At 38.5% G+C, this 27,962-nt stretch overlaps 1 protein-coding gene across 1 annotated transcript; it reads right to left on the bottom strand.

Annotated features, from left to right (window-relative positions):
- On the bottom strand, positions 1–27,962 carry Utp25 (UTP25 small subunit processome component). The gene is made up of 12 exons (XM_005329460.5): positions 27,766–27,962; positions 26,780–26,819; positions 25,611–25,854; positions 22,951–23,121; positions 20,566–20,654; positions 17,110–17,520; positions 15,075–15,294; positions 12,858–13,060; positions 11,720–11,902; positions 11,483–11,595; positions 10,661–10,906; positions 1–4,263 (listed from the first exon to the last, which is right to left on the bottom strand). Exons 1-12 carry the CDS (start codon positions 27,870–27,872, stop codon positions 4,020–4,022), a joined length of 2,271 nt encoding a protein of 756 aa, XP_005329517.1. The 5' UTR covers positions 27,873–27,962; the 3' UTR covers positions 1–4,019.

Raw genomic sequence — 27,962 nt, 5'->3', positions numbered from 1 at the left:
TTTTAGAAACAGAACATGAAATGCAGTTTTATTGCAACTCTGGTTAGAACATATGCTATACAAGGAAGAACACAAGTTTTTAGAAACAGGCTTCTCTGTCAGCTGAACATGGTGGGCTCACTTGGGAGAGAATAAATAGGCCCAGAGGAAAAGGAAGTGAGTTCTCTTTTTCACCTTCCAAAAATTACATCAGGTTTGGATTATCTACTCCCCATTCACTGTCTAATTTAAAATGGAACTTTGTTCAGAATTCTACATAGCCAGGCTTCCAAAAAAGCTTTTTAAAGTGGAAAGTCTGGATGAAGATCACCACCATATTCCTTCAAGAGAGAAAGTGGGAAAGGGAAAGGAGGGGAGAAGAGAGGGAAGGCAAACTGTGGTAGCCTACTCTGCTGAAGAAAGCACCCTGAAAGGAGCAGTCTCTGTTTCCCTGACATTTGTCTTCCAAGAAGCTTCTGGTACTTCCTGACTACCTGCAGCTTGCACCATGAAGCTTTTCAGACGATTATAAAGAACTTCCAACTCCTGCTCCCTCACCCCAGGCCTTCTGTATTCTTGAGACCTTAGACTCATCAAATCTACACGTGGGCTGCCTGAAGACAAGCTCATGCGGCCTTGAGAAGGCTGGGCAGAAGGCAGCCAGCAGGCTGAGGAACCACCTGGCTTCCCTCTCCTTCCTCTGCAGCCTGGCTCCCTGCCTCCACGAGTGCACAATCAGGGCTGAGAGCCTTCAGGAGCCCCCCTTGGTCCTCCAGGGTGTGAGGAGTCAGCAGGGACACACTCCCCATCCCCGCTGGGGCCATCTGCACTCAATTATAAGCCCTTTGGGAGCCAGCAGAGGGCTGTTTTGCTGCTGCTGGTTCTCTATGATTAGCTTGTTCTTGTTTTTTGAATATTGCCACATGGTGCAGCCAGCTGTGAGAAGTATTCACTATTCAAAGCTTTTATTTATTTTTTTCCTCAAAAAGAAAGTGCTAAGCTAGTTGTTATTACTACAAGGAAAGAAAAAGTTTACAAGTCATGCTTTTGGGTAAGTTCTCTACTTTATGACTCCTATCTCTTCCCAGGACTGGGGTGGCTCCTTTCTCTATTCTCAAGTTTTTGTATAGGCACTTGTTTGTGGCAAATGAGCCTAAGAAACAGAGATACTCATTCCAGTTTGCACGCTATTATCCATAGTTCTATGACCTCTTCTTCCTTGTGTATGTGTGAGATACTGGATGTTAAGGTATTCTTCTAAAAAAACCTTTCCATCAACTCAACTCATTGGAATCCACTCAAGAGCCAGGGCCAATACTGAGGCTTACCTTCTAAGTGCTCAGCCAGGAACAAAGCAATACTACTTTGTTTGCACTTGAAATTCTAAGTGTTGTCTGCAGGCAAGAAGAAATTGGTTGGGTTTGGCTCTAGGCCAGCATGAAAATCACAGGGGCTGCTTAATACAATGTGTACTTCTGGTGCTATCTATAGGGGTTCTGACCGGAAATGTACAGGGAAGCATTCCCCTGGTGAGCAAACTCCCAGGGAGTAACAGGCACCCTGTTTCCCACCTTCAGAATGTTCTGCAATCTTTCTTAGGATCTAGTAATATAGCTAACATATATGCAATGTCTAACTGGTATGGCAATGTCCTGAGAAGCCTGTGTTAGAGCCTCATCAAGCCTCAACCTTGATTGCAAGCACATAGGTCCTGGGAATAAAGGAACTTGATTGTTTGATAACTACAATGGTTCACCAAACTCTGGTGCTCCTGGATCTGCCCGCCTAACAGTAACTTTCTTGAGAACTGCACAAAGCTTTTAACATTGCATGTAGTAAATGTGAAATGTAATTGCAGAATAAGCAACCTTAATGATACTCTAAATAATGTAGTTATGGTACTAATGACCTAATATAACCTATTTATAAATAAACGTGGCCTCCTGAACAAAGAGCCACTCTGCCACTTTCTTGCCTCTGTACCTTGTCTCTTTGTCTACTTATTATTATTATTCCTTATAACTATCGTGGACTTGAAATCCAGGCTCACACACAAATAGAGAGCCAGAGAAGTTGCACATTCGAGACTCTTGTGAATAGTGATAATGAAAGTGTGAGGTGAGCTACAATTCACAGGGAAAAAAAAATATGGAAGGAAAAGACAGAAGTAGTCATGTTGAACTAAGCAAGTAAGATTCATTTCTTTTCTTATAAAACATAGACTCTATGGTAAACAGCAGCTCAACTATACCAATAACCACAGGGCCCATCTAAGGACACAAAATTCTTGTTGACATGAGTTTTGTTGGCTTCTATCTATCACCTAAAATTTCTGAAACTTAGGAACCCATCAATATGTGGGATAAATGATTTTACCTACCATTCTGAGAGAATAAAAAAAAGTAAAAATACATATTTAATACTTAGCAGGAAAACCCACAAATTTTACATATATATATATATAATCCATTTTAAGTGTGTCCAAGTATGAAAAAGTAATCTGTGCCAATTATGGGTTTTTATACTTAAGATAATGGGAATGACTGTGAGAAGGGAGTTTAATATGGAAAGGGAGAAAATCAGAAGGAACCCTATGGTGTCAGATTAGAACTGAAAGCACTATTTGAATTCATGATTTCCAATATATAGACAGAGAAGTAAATTCAGATGTTAGTGTATGCACATTGTGTGTGTATACCTGTTTACATACTGCAAATATCCCCAAGGTCAGGCTTCTAAGATGACCAGGGACCAGGCCAGGTGAGTAACACCACCATAACAAGCACACTTAGCACTCAAAAGCTTAGCTTTCAAATAATTTTGCTCTGAATTAGAATAGAAAAACCTGGAAAGATTTCTTGCTCATAATCTGCACTATTCAGGAGGCTGATGGAGGAGAATCTCAAGTTCTAGGTCATCCTGGGAAACTCAGAAATACCCTGTCTCAAGATAAAATAAATAAATAAAAACAAAAAGGGCTGGGGTATAACTCATTGGTAGAGGTCTTGCCTGGCACATATAGACCTGGGTTTGAGAATTTTTCAAAACAGAAATGTTGAGTTGGGTGTGGTGGTGTGCACCTGTAATACCAGCTACTCGGGAGGCTAAGGCAGGAGGATCACAAATTCAAGGCCAGCAAGGGCAATTTTGTGAGACTCTGTCTCAAAAAGGGCTGGGGTTAGAGCTCAGTTGTAGAGCACCCCTGTGTTCAATCTCCAGTTCCACAAAACAAACAAACAACAACAACAAAACCAAAACAAACCCCCCCCCAATTTTTTTTTAAAGTACAATTTCCTTTTTCTTTTTACGTGATACAACTCAAAAAATGTCCAAAGACACTGGTGTCAAAGATGGATATTTCAACCTTGAGTTCCAACAAAATAATTTCTTAAGACAGAGTAGGAATTGTTATCTTTATATAATGAGATTTTTAATGTATATTTTAAACTAAATTAAAACATTTACCATTATGAGTTACAAAAAGATCAGTGAGTGAATGTACTTTTCTAGGTTGGATTAAAGTAGAATATTTATAACATTTTTAAAAAGTTTGGCTGGGGAAAATATGTTTTACAAAATCTGTGCCATCTAAAATTAAGATGACATGCAACAGCAAGAAGTATTCCACTTTCTCAACAAATCTTCACAAGCAATGCTTTCTTTACATGTATGCTTTTCCTTTAAAAAAGTGTCAAAGAGACAAATCTGAATCTACCAAGTATAATAAATTAGAGATAAAAATCATAATAAAAGAATGTATGGCTTATAACAAAAAGATTCACAAATGAAAGTTTCAATTTGTGAATTTTTCAGTCTTTCTAGATCCTTCTTGATCTCCAAAGGCTACCAAAATTTACCAAAATTCAGTTGGCATTTAGCCTTTCAGGAACACATGGCCTGAAAAGAAAGAAGTACCAGACAAGGCTGATGCTGCTTTGTGCTCCTTCCTTCTTATCAATTCCTCCCCTGCAGAAGTAATCAGAAATGGGTGCCACTGGCACAGCATCAGTGGCAAATACCAAGCTCTGTCCAACCAATTTTCATTTTTCTCCAGTGATAAAGAGGTGAACATTCTTCTTCGATTGTAACATCTGTGCTGCTCGCTCCACACCAACCACAGCAGCTAACCTCTGGGCATCGTATTTGGAATAGAGGACAGTACAGGTCCATGTGGCTTCTTCTCCTCTGCTGGTGGCTTTCAGCATATTACAGATTTCACTGTAGAAGTGAGGATATGTTGGCAGTTCATAGAATATCAAGTTCCTGATACCTTTTATTGTATACCTATAAGAATGGAAAAGACAGAAGCTCTGTTTATGGAGAAACAATTCAAAGAAAAGCTAACTCAGAGCTTTACCTGGGCATAGTTCATTCTTGTTGCTTGATGTTAGAGGGGATAGACAACAGCACAAAGCAGAGCAAACTTATTCTATTTGGTTTAAGAGAAAGATAATAAAAGTCCTGAGAAGCCTGTGTTAGAGCCTCATCAAGAAAGTAGACCAGGATTAAAAAATCTGTCACAGAACAGCTAGGGAAGCTGAGGCAGGAGAATTACAGGCTTAAAGTCAGCCCCAGCAACTTAGTGAGGTCCTGAGTAACTCAGTGAGACCCTATCCCAAAATAAAAAATAAAATGGGCTGGGATGTGGCTCAGTGATTAAGTGCCACTGGGTTCAATCCCTGGTACCTGCCCCACAAAAAAAAAAAAAAATCTGTCACAGAAAATTAAACATTTACAATTTAATATTACCCTTATTATAATCAGGAAAAATGTGATTTGCTTTAATGGAGATGAGGTCAGACCCAGTACATACACTGTACAAATTGTAAATGCGTTTCCATTAGTCTATTTCTGTCATCCTGTAGACATGTTAGCTCCATGGCAGATGTCCCAACTTCATCCATTTACAGGATCCTGCCTGAGGACCCATTAGGCATCATGAGAAAGCAATTAGTTTCAACAGCTTACACATTTCCACCTCTTTCCCTGCTGCACAGTGCTGCTCAGTGGTGGTGGGGGATGTAGACCCTAGGGACTCACTGTATGGTTCGAGTCAAGGTCAAATGTTCCCTCTGAGACTCCATAACAAAAGAGTTTATACACTGACAGAGTTCTGATTTTTCCTGTTAAGACTGTCTCACACTTGATGATGTTATATTACCTTGAGAATTTTATTTTATTCCTAAGTTTTCCTACTCTTTTTATCTCACAGCTCATTCTAATCTCTCTGGAGATTCTCTTCTTCCCAATTATAATTGTGATCTATTATATGGTTCACCTTTCAACATCACCTTTCCATAAAGAAGGTTTTTGTTTTTGTTTTTTGTTTTGTAACTAGATACTTCTTCCCACCACTTTAGAGATACAAAATAGAGTGTGGAGGTCTGGTGCCCTGCCTGTGGAGTCTGGAATGAACACGACATGCTAAATCTGAGGAGGACCAGGAGAACCAGTAAACTGCTGCTTCATGCCTTGCAGGCAGTGCCAGCAGGAGCCTGGGTGAAGGGCAAGAGTGCAGAGACAGGTCTTCCTCTGGCACAGGAGTACAGAGCTTGATGACACCTGAGAGATCAAGATACTGACAGAAACCCTGTAGCACTCCAGACCCCAAACTAAGCCTTTTGTCTGCTGGAGGAGTCTGAAGACTGAGGTGTACAGAAAGTCACCATGGTAACCATCAAATCCAGAGTACACTGGCAGTACACACCTACGCTAATGGCCTAGTGATGAGTATACCACACTTTTAAGTATTATTACCTCAGGCTCCATATTTAATTGAAAATTACAGAAAACATGAAAGAGCAAGAAAAAGATATTAAAACAATAAAATTTGGGGGCTGTGGCTGTGGCTCAGTGATAGAGCACCTGCCTTGCACATGTGAGGCACTGGGTTTGATCCTCAGTACCACATTAAAAATAAATAAATAAAGATATTGTGTCCATCTACAACTAAAAAAAGACTTTATTTAAAAAAATGAAGTTTTACTTTGACTATAAAGCCACTGGAAATCCTATGGGGTTTTACAGAAATAGGCCAATAGAATAAAATTTTTTGTGTGTGTAAATTTAGTTTTGGGTGGGGGCAGAAAATATAGAGAAGATGAGAACTTACAAATAAATAGTAATGAACACCAAATTTTTACTTCTGTACTACCTTTGTACTAAATTTTCCTTTCAAAATCTATCCTAAGGAAACAACTAGGTAAGTATACCATCAAAATACATGCATATACATGTTCTTGGCATTCTTGTATATAAAGTCATCCTGAGGTATCTGGATGAGATTGGTTTTAGGACCCCCTCGGAGATACCAAAATCCACACATGCTCAAGTCTCTTATATAAAATGGCATAGTATTTGCATATAACCTATGCCTCCTGTGTACTTTAAATAATCCCTAGATTACTTATAATACTTAATACAATGTAAATGCTGTGTAAGAAGCTATTACACTCTATTGCTTAGGGAACAATGCCAAAGAAAAGTCTGTACAAGTTCAGTGCAGATGCAATTTTTTCTTGGAATATTTTCAACATGCAGTTGGAATGGCACTAGCATGTGCCTCTTTAAAAGCTGAGGTATGAAGTACACAATATCTCTTATGTAGAATTCTTTCCCCAAAAAAGTTTGAGCTAAAATAACAGTCCCCAAATTGATGCACACTGAAATTACTTGGCATTTTTGTCTTCAGATTTATGTTTGGCATCCATCCTCAGACACTGTGATTTAATCAGTAATGGGATGCAACCTGGGAATTGTAATATAGCAAACCTTGGGAAATACTGACTTAATACAAAAGAAACAATTAGATAAATTCAGATTATGGGATGTTCTATAGGAAACTGGATTGGACTCTCCAAAAATTGTGTTATAAAAATAAATATAGCAAGACAATTTCTCAACTTCAACATTACTGACTTCTGAGCCACAAATTCTTTGCTGTGGGGTTGTCTTGTGCACTGTAGGATGTTTAGGCAGCATCCCTGGTCTCAGCTCAACCTCCAGTTCTAACAACTGAAAAATCTCCAGATACTGCCAAATGTTCCTGGGGAGCCAGACTGCCCCTAGTTAAGACTAAGGTAGACAAAAAAACAAGTTGAATGAATATATGATATTTAACTGGATCTTGGATTGTGTGTGGCGGGGAGGATAGGGCAAAGGGGAGGGAAGAGAAAGAGGGGGGCATGGGGTAGGAAAAATGGTGGAATGAGATGGACATCATTACCCTAAGTACAGGGTAATGAAGACACGAATGGTGTGATGCTACATTGTGTACAATCAGAGAAATGAACAATTGTGCTCTACATGTGTACTATGAATTGAAATGCATTCTGCTCTCATGTATAACAAATTAGAATTTAAAAAGGGTTGCTAAATTAGAAAAAAAAATACAGAGATTATTTTGGAGACAACTAGGAAGATTCAAATAACAGATCATGTATTAGATGATACTGTAGTAACATTAAGTAGTGTGATAATGATATTGGAGTCAGATGAAAGAATCTTCTTATTTTTAGGAGCAACATACTGAAATATTTAGGGGAGAAGTATCATGAAACCTTCTGCAACATTCTTCCTCATTTTTTGGACAGTGTCCTGCTATTGCCTCAGCCTACACCCTGTACCCAGCTTACAACTTACTTTTAAATGCTTCAGAAAGAAAAAGTAAGAGATAAACAGAGAGAGAGAATATGTGACAGTGTGATAAAATGATAACAGCTAGTGATTTCTGAGTGAAAGGGTTTAGAGACACTGTTAGTCTTACAAAATGAAATCTTTCCAAACTAAAAGTTGGGGGAAAGAAGGATATGTGATAAAATTATGTGTATTAACTTAAAAAATACATCCACATCTGCAAATATATATTCCCAAATATTAAAACATTTGAAATTTTTTTAATAAGCACATAAAACACAAAATAAAGGAAATGAATCCCAATGTATACAGTGTGACTGCAATTTTGGTACTAAAAAAATGTAAATATTTCTGTGCCCACATATTTTGTATATTAAAAATAAACAAACAAACCAAACAGGAACAATTTAACCAAAAAACAGTATGTTTACCAGGGAAGTGAGATTGTAGTTGATCACATTTTGCTTTTGTAACCTAGATTTTCCAAGTTTTTACAATTGTGCAATACCCTTGTAATTAGGAAAAAGAAAACCGCTAGGTGTTATATTAAACACACAAACACAACCAAGAAAGCAAATCTCACACATCCAAGAAAACCTCTTAGTCCCAAATTGCCCACAATGGAGAATAAATATTTCCTGGAAATAGACAATGTGACCATTGTTTCGGGACCTTTTCTGAGGGGCAGTTAGTGCTGATTCTTTACTTCCTGAGTTTCCCTTTTCCTGGACCCCTTCATCTACCTTTCTCCTGCCTCATAAATGCCTTGAATCTTGAGTGACCTCTACAAATATAGCCTAACCTGACAGGTCCTAAAACCAAAGGCATTTCAGATGTCTACTTTACCTGCCAAATGTTAATGAGGCAACCACAATTAACCTGAAAGGCTGATCCCTTTGTATGGCATAGAAAGACCAAGTCTATTACTTCTAGAACCTGGGATTCTCATATAGGGGCAGGAAGTATTCCAGTAGCCTTTCCAAACTCTGTAAATCACAACTTCAAAGTTTCCAACTTCCCTTGGTTGAGAATCTTCCCAGCTGGGGTAACCCACTGTTAATACACAGGAAAAGACCTGTAAACCATGCTTGGCAGGGCAATCACGATCAAATGCCCATCCAATCTGGGGTTTCAGCACCTTTATAGAAAAAAATTCTTCAGAATTAAATTGAATTCTCATTTTCCTAACACTGTCAATTGTCATAGAGAATATAAAACAATTTCAGAGTTGGATAACACAGTTTACATGTACCTCAAGGGCTGGGGATGTGGCTCAGTGGTAGAGCACTTGCTAGCATTTGTGAGGGCTTGAGTTCAATCCCTAGCAACATACACACACGTGCACACACACACATACATACGCACACGTGCACGCACACACACACACTTTTTCTAAAGTCAAATACAAAACCAAATCACAAAGGCACTGTAGAACAAAACACCCATCAGCAGTGTGGTGATCTCTCAAGCAAAAAATTCAATAGTTGAAAACCCTGAGATAATTACTGCGTAGAACTCTGAAATACCTTACTGTGTTTCATTCATCTTCAGCACAAGAAACACCCATTAAGTCAGTTCACAGCAAAATACAACTGGCACATACTGAGATTTGTCTTTATGGTGACTTTGGGGGCAACAAGGCTAGTAAATAAACTGTAAGACAAGGAACTGTCCTATCTACAAAGGGCTCCTCTGATTCCATTCCCTGTCCTTGAAAAGTAGCTAAGATATATGAGATCAGTCCTTAGTCCAGCACTTGCTACAGACAATGATTCTAGGAAGATTTCCAATCCACCCACTTCATTTAAAGGGCTATCTTTCTTTTTTCAAGCAATAGAAAGCTAGGGGCTTCTAACACCTAGTGAATATATCTGGCCCCAAATACCTATGAATGGAAACCATAGCTTATTAGAACAAAGCAAATAATGGTACCAACAAGCAGGCACTCATTAACACTCTTTGGCCAAGCAGTCTTATCTGCCAAGAATGGCAGATAAGAAATTTGGTTAATTTTCAACTCTCCACTTAGCAGACTACCTTAAGAGGTCATGTCAGGCCAGACCTGCTGCACCCAAGCAGGCGACTGGGAGTCCTCCCTCACCTTCCTGGAAAAGAGAACATGGCTGGGAGCACCACTGTAACATCAGTATAAAATAAAAGTCATGCAATGCCAAAGGTGCAACATCTAATGTGATCCAAAGCCAAAGCCTAGAAAACTTCTGGTTCATCTGGGATTCTCTGAGAAAATGCATCATTCATTAGATCAGAACTTAAATTCACTGGCTGTTATTGTGAAATCAGAAAGAAACAAGTAAGACAATGCAGTTTCCATCCCTGTTAGTAGAAAAATTTTAAAAAGCCTTTGCTATTGTCAGCAGAGAGATTTAGCAAAACAATATAATACCTGAGCTCTGAGACCACAAAGAGATTGAACTATCTTGAAGAGTCCCAGAAGGCTTAACTAGCCCTCTAATTAGAATTTAAAAAATAGTAACAATGAAAAGGTCAAGCAACATTTTACCTGTCACCTGGTGAGGAATCTAAACAAACACTGACACCCTTAAAAAATTCAACTCTAAATCCTTTTCTTTTTTTTCCTCCTTCTAATACCAAGGGGCCCACCATTCTGGAAGGTGAAGAAGTTACCAAATCCACATCTCCTCAGGATCACTACAACTTTCTGAACATGAGACAGTGCTCAGCTTACATTTCTCTTGACTACAAAGCCCTCAATGCTTCTGTCTGTGCTGCAGTGACAGGTCCCTGCCCTGCCTGTATTTTCCTGAGTAGTTCCTGAAGAGTGCAACCAGAGATGCATTTCAGATTTACATACAGGTTACATTCTTGTCCCTATAACCTTTCCAACAATGCCCATTTTGGGGAGGAAACCAAGCAAACAACCAACCTAACAAGATGAGTCTGTCCAGCCCCCAAATCCTTTGGCTTCTCTGTAAGAATGCAAAGTCTACCATGTGCTGGGAAGCAGTCTATGATATGCACTGCATCTCTTCTTCAGAAAGGAGGTGAAAACTGGGCACTACTTTACCTTTTGTAGAAATGGAAGCGTTCCGTGAGGAGCAGAAACTGTTTCTCTCCTTTAAGGAAGAAGTGTCTGGCTCTGGAGACACCAGATTTCTGTGTGTACTCGCAGATATGGGTGAAGTTCAGTTCCTCCTTCTTGAAATAATTTCGAAGACGCACAAAGTCAAAGTAGGACGGGACATAGATGAGTGTGTGTGACATGACTGCGTCACGGTACTGAGGCAAAATCTTGTTTACAAAAAAGTTAAACCTGATTTGGAAAGGCAAAAGGCAAAGTTAATTGTCTAGAGTTGATCCAATAGTATCCACTAACTGTGTGACTCCAGGCAAATCACAATTTCATGTTAAGAGATTAGTTCTTCAGAGGGCAATATGATTTATCTCCTCTCAGAGATTATATGAGGATATAATTGTTGATATGCACATTTTAAAAAGTATCAATAGTATTTATCATAAAAAAAATATGCAATGCCATTATTTTCCAGAGAATTATTCTAGGAAATATATACCATACCATAGCATTCATTCATTCATTCATTCATTCATTCAATAATCACTGAACATCTTCCATATGCTAAGCACCATTCTGGTAATTAAATACAATGAGGAAAAAGAGGAAAATTTTACACAAAAGAAAAACTGTTCTAGCTCTAAAGGTCTGACAATGAAATCGCTGACATGGGATAACTTGCAGGATTGAGTTTAATTCTCTCATTAAATTGGGTAGACAGTAATCCACAAAAGCAACACTGAATCCAATTCCAACTCTGTAAGCCAAAGTTAAGTCTATGTGGCCCCCAAGGGCCCAAAAGGAGGGATGGGTTACCTGGAATCAATCACTGAAGCTAGGTTTTCAGCTTCCATCCTCTGGAAGACATGTGGGAGCTGTACCAGCACATGGCTAATGGAGCCTGTCAGTGGAACATTCCTCACAGCCACCTGCCAGCAGTTAATAAAACCTTTAGGAGGTAAGGCATGCCCTGTTGACCAAATCATCTTCTGTTGTATGATCCAATAATAAACAGTGCTTCATGAAGATCCAGAGAAAATGGAGAGAACCTACCTGTCCTTGTAAATTGACACAGTACTTATTGAACACTGAGTTGATCTGGGCATCCTGCAGGGCTCCAAACAGCAGTGTCTGGCGATAGTACTTGGACCAATTATTGAGGCTCCACATTCGCACTCGAGAAAAGTCGACTCCATGAGAGTCCAAGGGCAGTAAGTTCATATGGTTCATCAAATGCTTTGAGCAAAAATAATGCTACCATTAATGTCTACAGAGCACTTGTTTGTTGGTCAGAGCTTAGCAGTCTACAAGTATATCATCTCTCTTAATCTCATAGAGGATGTACTATTATCTTCCAAATTATAGCAAGAAAACTTTGGCATAGAGGATGAGTGACTTACCCATCATCAGCCAAATACCCCCAATATTAAGTTGAAACTGGCCACCTCCTGAACTTTTAAACATAAAAGATCAAAATGGTATCTATTCCTTTAAGAATAGGAACATTCCCTTAAAAGGAACTTCTGAAAATGCCACTCTGATTACTCTTCTATGGGCCCCTCACTTCTTGTGAGCTGCAAGTTCTGGAGTTATAGGAAAAGTGAAGTCCCATCTGCCTTAAATAACCAAACCTACAGTTCTATGATAAGGATATCCCAAAGAACAGTTTTTCAACCCTAAAAAAACAACACTGAAGAGTATGTGAAGAGGAGCAAAAAATTATAGCATAAACAGAGTAGGGGGATAAAGTCTTCCTATAAAACAAGATGTCACATTAAGAAATCTTAGGCAATGTTTTCCCATCTTCGCTGAAGACCAAAGAGAATGAGCATAAACTGAATGAGGACTTATTAGGTAAGACATTCCTAGTGAGGCTTCTCATCTATTTATTTATGCATGCACAAATGCATCCATCCATCCACTGGCAGAAAGAGACCTTTAAAAGGAAGAAATCTTTTCTGTAGATTTGAAAATATTGACAAGAATATTTACCCTCCAGATAGTTTAATTGTTGAATCATCTCTGGGTAGAAGGAAGAAAAGACTTTTTTTCAAACTGGAAAACGTGGAGTATTTCCCTGTCTTCAAACAGAGTTTTGATCTGGACTTACACCTTTTAAGACTTAAGCCACCGAACTTCTTGTCTCTCTAAATAAGAATGTTGTCCCTCTATATGTGAATGACCACATTACCAAGACATGCTCCCAGTTCTGCATGAGGTAAATGTCAGCTTGATCAATGATGAGAAGCTCAATAGAAGACAAAAAGTCAAAATCTCTCTTCTTCTCTCCTTCTCCACCAATAATAGTCCTCAAGCCCAGAGGGGAGGCAATGAGGATGTCTGAGGAGTAAAAGGGGGCATAGAGTCGGATGCTTCTCTGAAGTATTGCCACTCCTACACAAAACCAAGAACAGATTGGCATGTTAGTCGCTTACAAGCTAGTACCTTCTGCCCTTTTAAAGCATCTTCCTCTTTTACACTTGCCACATTTCTCTGTTCCTCTTATCATATACTTGTGCTCAAAGTGCTTTTTTCTTTTGCAGTACTGGAGATTGAACTTGGGGGTGTTCTACCTCTGAGCTATGTTCCCAGACTTTTTTATTTTTCACTTTTGAAACAGGGTCTTGCTAAGTTGCCCAAGCTGGTCTGAAACTTATAATCCTCCTGCCTCAGCCTCATGATTATAGGCATGCACCACCATGAATGATTCAAAATGCTTTAATTGTTAACAAATAAAGATGATGATAACCCCTCCTGTGTTTACAATCCTTTCAGAAAGCTCCCACTTTCATTTTCTTTCCCCCACCGCCAAACTTCTCCAGACAGTCTTCTCTTCATTCGAGCCTCCCATTTACTTCTCAATCCACTAGCATCTGGCCTCTGATTCTCAGGACTCCACGGAAATGACTCCTGCTAAGTCCCCAACAGTGCTCAGTTACCAGTTGAAAGACCCCTTTAGAGTTTCTGGTCAAGAATAATTATGTGCATACTAAACATATCCTCCCTGAAATAGTACTTTCCTTTCTAGTAGTTTTCATAACTTCAGCACTTAATTCTGATTATCACTATCCTGATCCTTGTTCATTTTTCCATATCCAAATGCTTCTTCTTCCACAGACCCTTGGCTGGATTCACCTGTCAATTCTACCCACACTCTAATAAAGCTTTTGATAAATATATTCAATAACCATGATTCTAATAGTACCTTCACATAAACCACATTTCTAGCCCACATTTCCTCCTTTCAGATCAACATGCCAACTGCCTGCTAGACATCTGTACATTTCAAATGAGAGAACAACTTATCTCCTTGCACTTTACATTACATGTATACTAAAGCCTGTGTGAATCCTAGGCTGTTTCAGGCTTTGGCCCCAAATACCTTGCACAGACAGTTTCCTATCTGAAACATTTTCCTCCATTCCAATTGCTATACCCCTCCGCTACCCCTGCAATAGGCTAAATTTCACTCAGTTTTCAACCTAACAGAAATAGCAGCAATGCTAGGATGGCTTACATAACCACCCATCCATATCTAGGGAAAGGGTTGGCTTTAAATGGTCCCAGAATACCCACTGCATACTTCTCATCCTATATTGTTTGTTTTCCCTTTAGGCAGGACTTCCTTGGCAGAAGGAACCATAACTTTTATTTCTATATCCCCAGGTTCTTACTGGTACCTGGTATGCTATAGATACTCAGTAAATGTTTGTGAATACACGTGACTAATGCGTATTTTTACAGGAACTTTATCAAGGTACAATCAACCAAGTAAATGAAAGCTGGATGAAAAACAAGCAAAATGCTGGGTATGTGCCTGTAATCCCAGTGGCTCAGGAGACTGAGGCAGGAGGATCATAAGTTCGAGGTCAGCCTCAGCAATATAGCAAAGCCCTAAGCAGCTTCACAAGTTCCTGTCTCAAAATAAAAAAGAGCTGGGGATGTGGCTCAATGGTAAAGCGCTCTGGGGTTCAATCCCTTGTTTAAAAAAAAAAAAAAAAGTGAAAACCTGGGTGGGAGTTAAATTACATGAGATTATTAGGGATGGGTGATATATACTGTACACAGTAGAGAGGATGGAAATCCATCCTTCTGCACAGAGGCTCAGATCTATCTACCTCCCCTATCATTTTCAACTTCCCTAAGAATCCTTTGTAGCCCCTGACTATGTGCTACCAGCTACAGGTAGACTGAGTCATTTGTTATAAATGTGCACGTGGCTTCAGAGACTCCATTTACCACATTAGCCAAGGCAACACCCTGCCCTGGCAAACAAGATATCTAATGCACACTGGTTCTATTAAAAGCAGAGTCAGTGACCCATTGGGAGAGCACTAATTTCCAACTTTCTAGCCTCTAGCTATAGCTTAGGTCCCATGGTATCCTAGGCTTGACAAGGAGAAATTACCAATCCTGAAGTGGTCATCGATGTTGCCCATAAACACAGCTTCATAATCCTCAGGCCTCTTCAGGTTGGGGGGTCTCTCCTCAGGATCTGATCCGTATTCTCCCTGAAACCTCTTTTTGTTGCTCACAATGATTTTCTTCTTGCTGTCACCCTCGAGGAGGCTGATGAAAAGCTGCACTACCCGCAAAGCAGCTTCCCGGAATGGCACCAGTATCAGTACCTGTGTGTGGGGAGGGCAACGACAGCAGTGGTGGGGACAAAAGAAAGGAATAATAGCTCAGGTGAACTCGCTGAGGAAGAGGAATTTAAAAGCCTGCACACAGCAGTGGCCCCTGACTATACCTACATCACCCACTTTGCATAGGGCATGGTTGGTACTAGAAGCTGAACATCTTTTGTAGCTATAGCACATTAGTCCAATGGGTCCATGGAACACATACCTCAAACAGAATTTGAAAAATACTTTTAGCATAAAAAGACAATGCCTATAATAGATGTATTCACTAGCAAAAACTCAAAACATAAATACACAATGACTTTTGAGAAGGAGTAGTGTTATACATTTTTCTTTGTCCCAGAACTTAGTATAGTATTTTTATCCAGGAGACCCATTCAATAAGTAAATGCTGAATAAATACATGTAATATGTAGAGAAGAAATAAAGAAGATAAGGAAAAGGATTAACATATTATTACTTTTCTAACACATTCCCTAGTATATTTTTCTTGATAAAGCATTTCTGAAATAAGACTATAATTCAATGGGAAAAATAGGAGTTGGTTTCTAAACTTTTTGAAAAAAATGCTTAAAGTTACTGTTGAGAACAAAGAAGACATTTATTAAATGGTTAATTTCTAATTATCCTTTTGTAAATGATATAATAATTAATGAATGCAAACCCAGTCAAATCAGGCAATTCACCAAATTATAAATATGTTTTATGGGTAATCTGTTTCTTATTCTTTTATGCAATGCTAAATTCAAACAGATAACCTTACAATCCTGAGGTTTAAGACTCTGAGGCAGCTTCCTAGAACAGCATCCAGATAGGTCAAAGGAGTGCAGTGATTCAGTACACAAATGATGAACCAAGATAAAGAGGGCTGAGTTATCATCCAGCTGGGACACTATGGAAGTGGCTCAGATTTGGTTTCCCCAGCTAGCAAACAAGGGAGTTTGACTAAAAAATCTCTAGGAGCCACATCAGTATCAATATCCTAGAACCCAATTAAGCTCAATGCAAAATCTAAAAAGATAAGCCTTTTTCAATATGGAGAGACACAGGCTAAAGGGTTGAGGGGGACAAAGCCTTAGCTCCATAACATGAAAAGTATAGACAGAATTAAGAAGTGCCTTTCCTATTAAAGTCTCACATCCAATGGAACTTAAGACTTACTAGCACAAATAAATGTAGTCATAACTTTAAGTAGCACTAACTTTAGAGCAGTGAAAGCGGATTTTTGTTTTCAATGATTTACATATTCATGCTGCTTAGTAAAAAGAATCCTCAATTCCAACCCCATCTCTGCTACTCTTTCTCTGGTTCTCTTTAACAAGTTCCTCTATAAATATTACATATTCATGCTGCTTAGTGAAAAGAATCCTCAATTCCAATCCCATCTCTGCTACTCTTTCCCTGGTTCTCTTTAACAAGTTCCTCTATAAATATGGGTCTCTGACCCTAGCTATGTTATACAGGGATTGGGTAAAAGGTTCATTAAGGTCCCATCCAACTCTAAAAACCACAAGGAAGAGATTTATAATGTAGTGTTCTTTGTGTATGCTCTGGGTTTGTCTTTCAGAAGTGAATCCTGAAGTATACCCTTTTTATAGTTTTCACTGTCAGAAATAGTCCACTGTGCTGTCTATAGCACTGCTCTGATGTTACCTGGCCCACTTAATATGCTCATTTTGGGGTACATTCATTATTCCAGTCAATTATTAAAACACTCAAGTACAAGCTAAGTGCCAGACACCTATATGAAAGTATCTTGAAGCTTCCTCTTTAAGGGCAAAATTTCCTGTTGTCACTCACCTTGGGCCTCGTTAGCCCTTGGTCCCTGAAGTCATCATCATCACCCACCCCAAGTTTCTGGCTTCGGCGTCTGCTATTGTTGCCAAGCACCTGGGCGTTGGCTTTAAGGACATGATTTATCACATGCAGGCAGTATACATGACGGATTTCTTCCCCATTCTTCAGGGCAGTCCTTTCTGGGTAGAATAGGTCCCGGTAGGAATTCATAATTAAGAAGAGCTCTTTCTGGAGGGGAGTGAAGGAACTATTTGATTTTGGAGGTCCAGATAAGAACTGGCTGTTGGTTTTGGTCCAAGTGGATTCCAAAGGCTTCTGGAGATGAAGTGACTTTAAGTCAATATCCTTTGGAGGCTTAAATGTTTCCAACTTCTGAAACTTGGATGAAAAAACAATCTGGCCCAGGATGGGCCACTAGGGGAAAGACAAATCAAGAGCTAAGTTAGAAATCAATAATAACACTTGGCATTTAGTAAGTACTTTATAATATACCAAGAACTTTTAGTATTTATAGATCATCTCATTCAATCCTCACACAACCCCCCACAGAGGAGATGCACTAATACTCATATTACAGTGTAAGAAATGTTGAGGCTCACACACAGATAGTAGAATCCATACAAAGTTTACACAACAGGGAATGAAACAGAAGGCTAGTACTCAAGGCTTCTGACTTCAAATCTGAGCTCTTCAATCTACCAGGGTTTCCCATACTGTTCTGTGGAATACATTTGGGGAAGAGTCAAAAAGAGGGCTCTGTGGTCAAATAACTTTGGAAAATATCACAAAATCTAATTCCCTTCAAGATTCACAATGTACATTAGATCCTAAAGGTTATGGAAAGTCTTAAAACAAGAACTCTTAAGTTGTTTAACCCAGAGTCTTCCAAATTTATTTGAAAAAAAAATGATGTTTTATTTATTTTTTCTCCTTTTTCTTTGTCTTTTATTTGAGATATACCTGTTAGAATCCTAAGGAATATAATTTTGTGGGACATGAAGCAAACTTGCTGGTCTAAAAATAGATTACTACAGCATGATTCCATTTAACATTTTTGAAATAACAAAATTACAGAAATGGAGATCAGATTAGTGGTTACCAGTGGACAGGAATGCAGAGTGCAATGTACACTCATACATTGCTGGTGGTTATAAGAGATCAACAGGAACCCACTCACAATGCTATGAATGTTTTGCACTTTGACTGTGATAGTAGCTACAGGATCCCACAATGACAAAATTGTATAGATCTAAACATACAGAGCTGAACAGGAGTACAACTGGAGAAATCTGAATAAGATACATAGATGGCATCAATGCCAATTTCCTTGTTGTGATACTGTAGTTCTGATAGATAATAACATTGGAGGAAGCTGAGTAAAGGGCACAATAGGTCTCTACATGACTTCTTATACCTGCATGTGTAGCTTTAATTAAAACCTCAATAAAAACTTGTATTAAAAAAAGATAAACAACTCTCGTGAACAATATCAGTGGTAAAAACAAAATAAACTCTGCCCAACATGTGAACAATTTACTTGTGAACTATCCCAGATATCTCAAACAAGGGAAAAATAGGGGTATAAGATGAGCATCCCTGCTCCAAAAATCTGAAATGCTACAAAATTCAAATCTTTAAAAAGTTTCAAATTTTGATCTCTCACCCTGCACAAAAATCAACTCAAAATGGATCAAAGACTTAGACACTAGAACAGAGACCCTGTGCCTAATAGAAGAAAAGTAGGTCCAAATCTTCATCATGTTGGCCTATGACCTGAATTCCTTAACAAGTCTCCTAAAGGGTAAGAAGTAAAATCAAAAATCAGTAAATGGATGGATTCAAACTAAAAAGCTTCTCAGCAAAGGAAATAATCAATAATGTGATGAGAGCCTACAGAATGGGAAAAAAATCCTTACCACATGCATCTCAGATAGAGTACCAATTTCCAAGATATAAAGAACTCAAAAAACTTATAAAGAACACCAAAAAAACAAATAACCCAATCAATAAATGGGCTAAGGAACAGAACAGATACCTCACAGAAGAAATATAATCAATCAACAAACGTGAGAAAATGTTCATCATCTCTAGCAAATTAGAGAAATGCAAATCAAAACTATTCTAAGATTTTATCTCACTCCAGTCAGAATGGCAATTATCAAGAGTACAAGGAATAAGTGTTGGTGAGAATGTGGGGGAAAAGGTACACTCATACATTACTGGTTGGACTGCAAATTAGTGCAACCACTATAGAAAGCAGTATGGAGATACCTCAGAAAAGTTGGAATGGAACCACCATTTGACCCAGCTATCCCACTCTTTGGTTTATACCCAAAGGATTTAAAATCAGCATACTGCAATGACACAGCAGTATGTTGTTTATACATATCAATGTTTATAGCAGCCCAATTCACAATAGCTAAACTATGGAATCAACCTAGAGGCCCTTCAACAGATGAATGGATAAAGAAAATGTGGTACATATACACAAAGAAATATTACTCAGCCTTAAATAAGAATGGAATTATGGCATTTTCAGGTAAATGAATGGAACTAAAGAATATCATGCTAAATGAAATAAGCCAATCCCCCCAAATCAAAAGCAGAATGTTTTGTCTGACAAGTGGATGCTGATCCATAGTTGGGGGTGGGAGGTGGGGTAGGGAAGAATAAAAGAACTTTGGTTTGTATAGAGGGGAGTGAGGGGAGGGGTGGGGCTATGGGGATGGGAAAGATAGCAGAATGAGACAGATATTATTACCCTATATATATGTATGAGCACATTACTGGAGTGACTCTGCACCATGTACAACCAGAGGAATGACAAGTTATGCTCCATTTGTGTACAATATGTCAAAATGCATTCCATTGTCATGTATAGCTAATTAGAACAAGTTTTTTTTAAGTTAAAAAAAAAAGTTTCAAATTTTGGAATATTTTGGACTTCAGATTTTCTCATTAGAGATATCAATTGGTAATGTCTATGCAAATATTACCAAATCTGAAAAAGTCCAAAATTTGAAATACGCCTTGTCCCAAACATTTCAGATAAGGGGCATTCAGCTTATATCTACTATTACTACTCAGTAAACTAAATTACTTTATTTTTGGGTGGCATCACTCTCTCCCTCTAACCTGAGATCAGTAAAGAGGAAGATTAAGTTGCCATAGGATATGTGACAACTCTCCTTGCAGATTCTGGTCTAAATCCTGGAGCACCTGTCTCCAAGGCATCTCTTTCATATCATTGTATTATACAGTATTCCCACTCCTACTTCCCAGTGCTTCTTCTAGCTATAACTGTGTCCCCCTAGGCTGTTCCAGTATTCCAATGTCCTACTTTCCTAACAAACCATGTACTATTTGGTATACACCATATATTCTAGGAACCCTCTAAATCAAAGACCTTTTATTTAGAGCTTTCTTCATTCATGACTGGGATTACCAAACAACACTTACTTTTAGCTGATGGGTAGTTTTGGGATTTGTGGCAACAGCCTGAATTTCTTTTTCTTTCAGTTCTTTGTTCACATGTTGTACAAATGGATCTAATTCAGAATAAAGAATATTTATACATTTAGCACAAATGGCAGGGGTTTTCTGGGCTTCCCCTATGAATGATATGCTGATTTTCATGATGCCCACTCATCCCTTTTCCCCATCCCCTATCCCCATCCAGAGCCTAAGAGTTCCTGAGAGGTTTATCTCCTAAAGAGGTTCTTTAATCATATTATTCCCAGCTCAAAAACCTTTCAAGAAACTTTCTGGCCCAAAATTTAGAGCATTATAGTCTACACTGCCAACCTGCTTCTTCAGTAATTTCTATTTGGCCCTAAAATTCTTTTGTCTCTGTGTTTTTCCTTCCTTTAACTAAGAATTCTAGCCTCTCCTTCATCTTATATTTTTTATATTCAAAAAGTATCAATGTGGGGCTGGGGTTGTGGCTCAGTGGTAGAGTGCTTGCCTAGCATGCATGAGGCACTGAGTTCGAGTCTCAGCACCACATACAAATAAATAAAATAAAGATCCATCAACAACTTAAAAAATTTTTTAAAAAGTATCAATACAATATTACCTTGACTCAAAATAAATATTTCCCAAGGGCTCACAAAGTATTGGCTCCACTAAGTGGCTGTCCTAGGTTCACTACTGACAGTCATCCCTCTCTCAAGTCCCCTACCGCACACCTCACCTCTCCCAATACATGTTATGTGCATTTAGTAGAGAACAAGATCCCTGAAGGAAGGTTCCATGTCAGTTTGATCTTATATTGAAATACACATAAAAGCTCTACATAATTCAATTAAAATGAGCAAATGATCCAAATGATAGTACTACATTTTGAATAATCTTTAGTGCTTTGAAGTGCTGACTACACAACCTTCTCTCCCAGTCTGCTCATTAAGAAATAAAACATTTAGGGCTGGGAATGTGGCTCAAGTGGTAACGTGCTCATCTGGCAAGCACGGGCGCTGGGTTCGATCCTCAGCACCACACAAAAATAAAATAAAGATATTGTGTCCACCGAAAACTAAAAAATAAATATTAAAAAAATTCTCTCTCTCTTAAAAAAAAAAAAAAAGAAAGAAAGAAAGAAAGAAAGAAAGAAAGAAAGAAAGAAAGAAAGAAAGAAAGAAAGAAAGAAATGAAACATTTAGCCAGGTGTAAGTGGCACATGCCTGTAATCCTGGCAACTGGGAGGCTGAAACAAGTTTGAAGCCAGCTTCAGAAACTTAAAAGTGAGGCCATGAGAAACTTAGTAAGACACTGTCTCAAAAAATAAAAAGGTCTGGGTATGTGGTTTAGTGGTTAAGCACCCCTGGGTTCAATTCCTAAACACCCCCAACCCCCCAAAAAAGGAACATTAAAAGTTAAATGACTCATTTAAGGATCCAAATGAGAAAACTTCAAATAAAATACAACTTGTATTAAATGCCTAAGATAATAGTGAATAATACTACTAAGAATTCTATGTGCTAATAAAAGTATCCAGAAAAACTTTAGGACAGTTAGGTTTCCTAATGTTTCCTCCTCCCAGATTTCTAAATTTTGTTGGTTTAGAATGTTTGGAGTTTGTGCTAAAATTCTATAAATTCTACCTGTTATTTTTCCTTCTCTTGCATACAACAAACACAACTAAATGAGCAAATGAGGGGTAAAATTTCAGTTAATGGTAAAGCTAGATTGAGGAAGGGCACTGGGAGTAGGAAAGGCAGTCAGAACACAGAATGACACAAACCTAACTTGGTCACCCAGGCACAGACTGAAAAAAGACCTGTTGAGAGAGACCTGCCTAAGCCTGCCACAGAACATCCTGTCCAACTGAATGTTGATTGGTCACAGAAATAATTAAGAAACTGAGGAGGATGAGTGAGACAAAAAGGAGTTTAAGCTTTAGAGGTCCTTCTTGGTAAAAAGGACCATCCAGATTGGCCACTTCTGGGTCTCACAAACCTGACAATTTAGTGCTACCAGGAAGAATAAGTAAGGTATAGAAAGAAAAATGGGAAGTACTTTCTCATTTTATTTTTTCTTTTTTTCCTGCTTGGGAAGAAAATCAGTAGTATTTCTCTAATTCTAAATCCAGAAATGTGAGGCCTGGGGAATTGGCCTTCCCTACTACCATTCTTAAGCTGTTCATGCTCCTAAACATCTCTATGCCCCAACACCAACTACTGAAAAACACAAAATATCTTGAGAAGTAATTTTTCCCAGCTTTAGATTTAATCACTAAATTATATGTTTTTATTATTGCTAGTTCCAGTATAAGGAGACAAAGCATGTATTAGTGTCTAACCCCACCAAGCACCTGGTGAATTCCGACAATACATGTTGTGCTCTGACCTTGTGATACTTTTGGGGAACAGTTGTCTCCACTTTCCTCTTCCAGAAAATTGGTTTCCAGGCTGAATAGTGACTCATGTTTGGCATCTGTGAACTCCTCGAGGGATTTGTCTGATGTGCCAGGTGGCTCTTCCCCATCTTGTCCCTCAGGGTCAGCAGATAAGGTCACATCTGTAATTTTGAAAAATATTTTATTATATTATTTACTCATAAATATAATAATATTTTTGTTGAAAAATGCAAATTCTTTAGCTTATGTCAACATTGATGTTCACTGCTATTCTGTACTTTTAGGTGGAAGACATAGATTTCAAAATTAAGGCTGATTGTTGACCTAGTATAATGTTTAATTTGGTCAACTTAGCTGGGCCTCAATGCTTAGATATCTGATTAAAAATTACTTGGGATATTTCTGTAAAGGTGTTTTAGATGAAATTTACTTAAATTGGTACACTCTGGATGACCTGGCCTTATCCAAATTGTTGAAGGAAGGCCTGCATAGAACAAAAGAAAGGGTCAATATCCTATAATCAAGAGGGAAACTTTTTCTAGTAAACTGCCTTTGAATTTTAACTCCAATAAAGGCTCTTTCTGAATCTCCTGATTGCCTTTGGAGCTGAACTGCAACTCTCCCTCCTGAGTCTCAAGCCTATCAGCATCCTCCATCAGATATTCTGCATTTGCCTCATGACCACATGAGCCAAACTCCTTAAAATATATGTCTTTCTATATAAACACATCTGATTAGTTCTGTTTCTCTGAGAACTCTGATTTCCAGTTCTAGGAAATTACTCTGAAATGGTACACCAAGAAGTACATGAAAGGATTTTCAAAGCAGCACTAATTATGGTAAGAAAAAACTAGGGAAAAAATGACATGTCTATAAATGGAATGTTAAATAAATTACCACATATCATTTACAACTGAGCACGATAGTTATAAGTTAAAGTGAATCCAGTTACATTACAGACATAGAAAAAAGCCTATAGCAAATTATCAAAGAAAAAATGTTATAAATATGTATGAGACCACTGTACATATACATACAGATATAAGTACATACTTGAACTCGTACACATATCAATAAAAACACTGTCTTGCCGGGCGTGGTGGCACATGCCTGTAATCCCAGCAGCTCAGGAGGCTGAGACAGGAGGATTGCGAGTTCAAAGCCAGCCTCAGCAATGGTGAGACCCTGTCTCAAAATAGGGCTGGGGATATGGCTCAGTGGTTGAGTGCCCCTGAGTTCAATCCCCAATACCAAAAAAGCCCAAACAATAAACAAAAAACATGGTCTGAAAAGTTCTAGATACAATATTAAAGGTGCTTATTTCTGGGTGGTAAAGATAGAGGGTAACCATACTCTACCCTCTTAAAATTTCACAGTAGATATGCTTTATGTTTCATTAAAAGGAAAAAAAAACATTCATAAAAACCAACAAACAAAAAATCCAAACTAAAACTCCATAAACTCTAAATCTCAGGTAATAAATTTTTATCCCAGTAAAGTTGATTAGTTAAAATACTAACAATGATATGTGACACCTTAAAGTACAGAAAAAAGTCAGCATTAAGATAGTAAGATGTGAAGTCACCTGGATATATTCAATAATGAAATACTGCTCCAGCACCAAAAAGGAATGAACAAGTAAAATGTGAACATGAATGCATCACAGTAACATGAGCAGCAAAAGACGGACAGGAAAGGGTTCAGAGTGCGAGATCCAATTTATAAAACAGAAAAAAATAATCTATAGTGACAGAAATCAGGCCACTGGCTGCCTGATGTCAAAGGTATGAAACTGATGACAAAAAGACAAAATGGAACTTTTTGGAGGTAATGGAAATATTCCGTATCTTGATTTGTGGTGGCGATACTTATTCACTCATCAAAATTCATTTAAATTGGGCACATTTTTCTGTATGTAAAACACACCCCTAATGAAATTGATTTTAAAGTTAAAGAAAAAAGTCACTGAGAAGTCTGAGTGATGTGGGGCAGTGGTACACACTTACAATCCCAGAAACTGAGAAGGTTGAGGCAGGAGGATGGCATATTTGAGGCTAGCCTGGACAACTTGGTAAAATCCTGTCTCCAAAAAAAAACAAAAAAAGAAAGAAAAAAAAAAAAAAAGACTGTGGATGTAGCTCAGTGGTAAAGTATCCTTGGGTTCAACTCCCAGAATTAAAAAAAAAAAAAAAAAAAAAGCCTGAGTGAGATGGAGTCCCTTTGGGATTTCAATTCCAGTTCTTCCCTAATTTATCCTGTCAGTATACAATGGTACAACCACTCTGTATCTCTTCAACATCTTATGCTTGAAAAACTTTGTGCATTTTTGTCTATCTTTCATCAAACTTGACCTCCCTAAGGAAGGAACAGTAGTCTCTTCAAAAAACTGAGAGGTCATAATAAAAAATTATACTCTTCCTTGGTGTTAGGGAATGTTTCAATTGCATGACAAAGTCCCTGAAACAGTAGCAAAATGATATTTCTGCATTTTTCTGGCAAGGGAGCCCTGGGTTTCCATCAGATTCTCAATATATGGTCAAACCCCACAAGATTAAATCTCTGCTCATGCTCAACTTACTCCATACAGGAGGGAACTGTGCCCAATCTGCACCATCTGGCAAAGATAACGAGTCAACACCAAAACACTTACTCTCCTGCATCTTAGTAGATGCTGTTGCAGTTTCTTCTTCCACACTGACATCATCATCAGCACTTTCATTGTTCATTTCTACATCATCTACAACACTGTCTTCCTCCTCTTCTTCCTCCTCTTCTTCTTCCTCTTCTTCCTCAGAAACATTCTTTAATGAAGCAAGTAGTTTGTGGTACCCAGAAACTTGTTCTGGTTCACTTTCTGACTCACTTTCTGAATTTGAACCATCTGAACTCTCCGACTAAAAGGAAAATGGAAACTTTAAGAACAAAAACTGTATTTTTCTCCTGGTCACCCTAAGACTATTATCAAGCCAACAGGTTCAGACTTCCTTAAATGAAAACAAACTTTGCTACATCTATGCAATTTCATCTATTCAACCAAGCTCAGTGCCAAATTTACTTAAGACAGGAAAACTAGCTTGGAGTTTATAAGCTCTCTATTCTCTAACACTAATGCTCCACATGGTTAGAAAACTGACTTTTAAAAAAACAGAACTTAGGCATGGTGGCAGACACCTTTAATCTCAGTTCCTCAGGAGACTGAGGCAGGAGATCATACATTTGAAGACAGCTTGGGCTCCCCAGCTTGGACTGGGGAGACTCTATGTCAAATATAAAAATTAAAAGGGCCAGGGATGCAGTCAGTGATAGAGTGCTTGCGTAGCATGAATAGGACCCTGGGTTCAATCCCCAGTAAGACAATAAGCAAACAAACAACCCCCAAAGAACTACAGTTTATAATGAGACTGAATTTATGTCCCAGACATTAGTCTACATGTTAAAAGGACCAACAGGAAAATTATAAAACAACAAAAAATGTAATATCTTTGAGTTTGTTGTAATAAAGGAACATTGTTCATTTGCACTCTATTTGTAACTTCTTTTATGCTAAGCAAAAAAGGATGCATTAAAACACTCTCTGACCAGGATCTAACAGGCTATCATCAAGGGACAGTCTCAAATTCTAGCTTCTGTACAAATTATCACAATAGAATTTTTACGGTCATTTACATTAAAAAAACTAAACGATATTACTAAAATAGTTGCTTATATCTTAACTGAAGAGAACAGAAATGTAATAAAACCTTATATATATATATATATATATATATATATATATAATCTTAAAGAATTAACTATTATAAAGAAGGTATAAAGCATTACCAGTTGACAAATCTGTGGTTTGGCTTCCTTTCCAGAAACCCTGAGAAGAAACAGGGAATGTTAAACTCTACTAGTTTGTAATAATTACAAAAATGTCTTATAATTTTAAATGAAAAGGACAGAATACCATCAAAAGTACATTATAACCCAATGTGGTAGCTTAGGCTTGTAATCCAGCCACTCAGGAGGCTTATACAGGAGGATCATAAGTTCAAGGTCTGCCTCAGCAATTTAGTGAGGCCTTGAGCAACTTTGCAAAACTCCTTCTCAAAAAATTTAAAAGGGCCTGGGGATGCAGCTCAGTGGAAAAAGTGCCCGTGGTAAAAATGTCCCTGGATTCAATTTGCACTAAAAAAAAAAAAAAAAAAATTGTAAAAACTGCATACTCCCTTGGACAAGAATCACAAGACTATGACAAACCTGTAACTGGCAAATGAGAAGTTTAATGACATGACGTCAAAAACGAGTCACATAGTAACTGGCTCTCACCAAAAGGATACAACTTAGCAGAAAAAAAGCCTCGAGGTTCACCTTTCCAAGCAAGTTTCTTAATTAGAATGTACTTCTAACTACAGATAAAGCAGCCCAACGTGGTCGATAAGCCCTAAGACAACCTAACCGGACGTTTCCAGAGGACCCACAATCACCGATACAGCTGCTCCCTTACGGTAATTGGATATGTGAGTACTGTCAAAGGCCCCAACTAATTATTTAAACATACACCTTAGAAGAGCTCTGCCCACACAGAATGAGCGTGTCGTTCAGTCTAGTTTCGGACTCAACAAAAACTAGAAGACGCGTGAAGACCCCTGTCTCCCAGAGTGATGCTTCCAGAATCCTCCCCAGCCGACCACTGGGGGAGCCAGGGAAGTGTGGGTAAAGGACCGAACAGCTAATCCTGGGACCTGCGGACCCAATCTGGGAAATGCCGGCTCACACCGGGAACAGACGACAGCAGAGCTGGCCTCAGGCAAGCTCCTCCGGACCTGTCATAGAAGGGATGCTCCTCGCCGAAATCTCTTAGGTGCTTCTTCTGTTTTTTCGTCAGGTTACTGAGTAGCTGGCTCTGGCTCCTGCTCCCGCGTTTGCCCATTTCTCCCGCCTCAGTCAAGTTTTCACCAGGAAATTGTCACATCAACACAAGCACGTGGGCTCGCCCACGGCGCTTTACGGCGGAAGCACG

Source organism: Ictidomys tridecemlineatus, chromosome 10, assembly GCF_052094955.1.
Source record: "Ictidomys tridecemlineatus isolate mIctTri1 chromosome 10, mIctTri1.hap1, whole genome shotgun sequence".
In the NCBI taxonomy this organism is placed as follows: domain Eukaryota; kingdom Metazoa; phylum Chordata; class Mammalia; order Rodentia; family Sciuridae; genus Ictidomys; species Ictidomys tridecemlineatus.
Note: the sequence above shows the minus strand (reverse complement) of the source record. Positions and strands in the feature narration are given on the sequence as shown.

Bases quoted from the DNA above. Each gene is read 5' to 3' on its own strand.
- Utp25 (XM_005329460.5), bottom strand. From the start codon at position 27,872: ATGGGCAAACGCGGGAGCAGGAGCCAGAGCCAGCTACTCAGTAACCTG. The intron at 26,820-27,765 runs GTCCGGAGGAGC...GTTTCTTCTCAG, and splicing joins GAGCATCCCTTCTATGACAG to GGTTTCTGGAAAGGAAGCCA. The intron at 15,295-17,109 runs GTGAGTGACAAC...CCCCACACACAG, and splicing joins AAGGGCTAACGAGGCCCAAG to GTACTGATACTGGTGCCATT.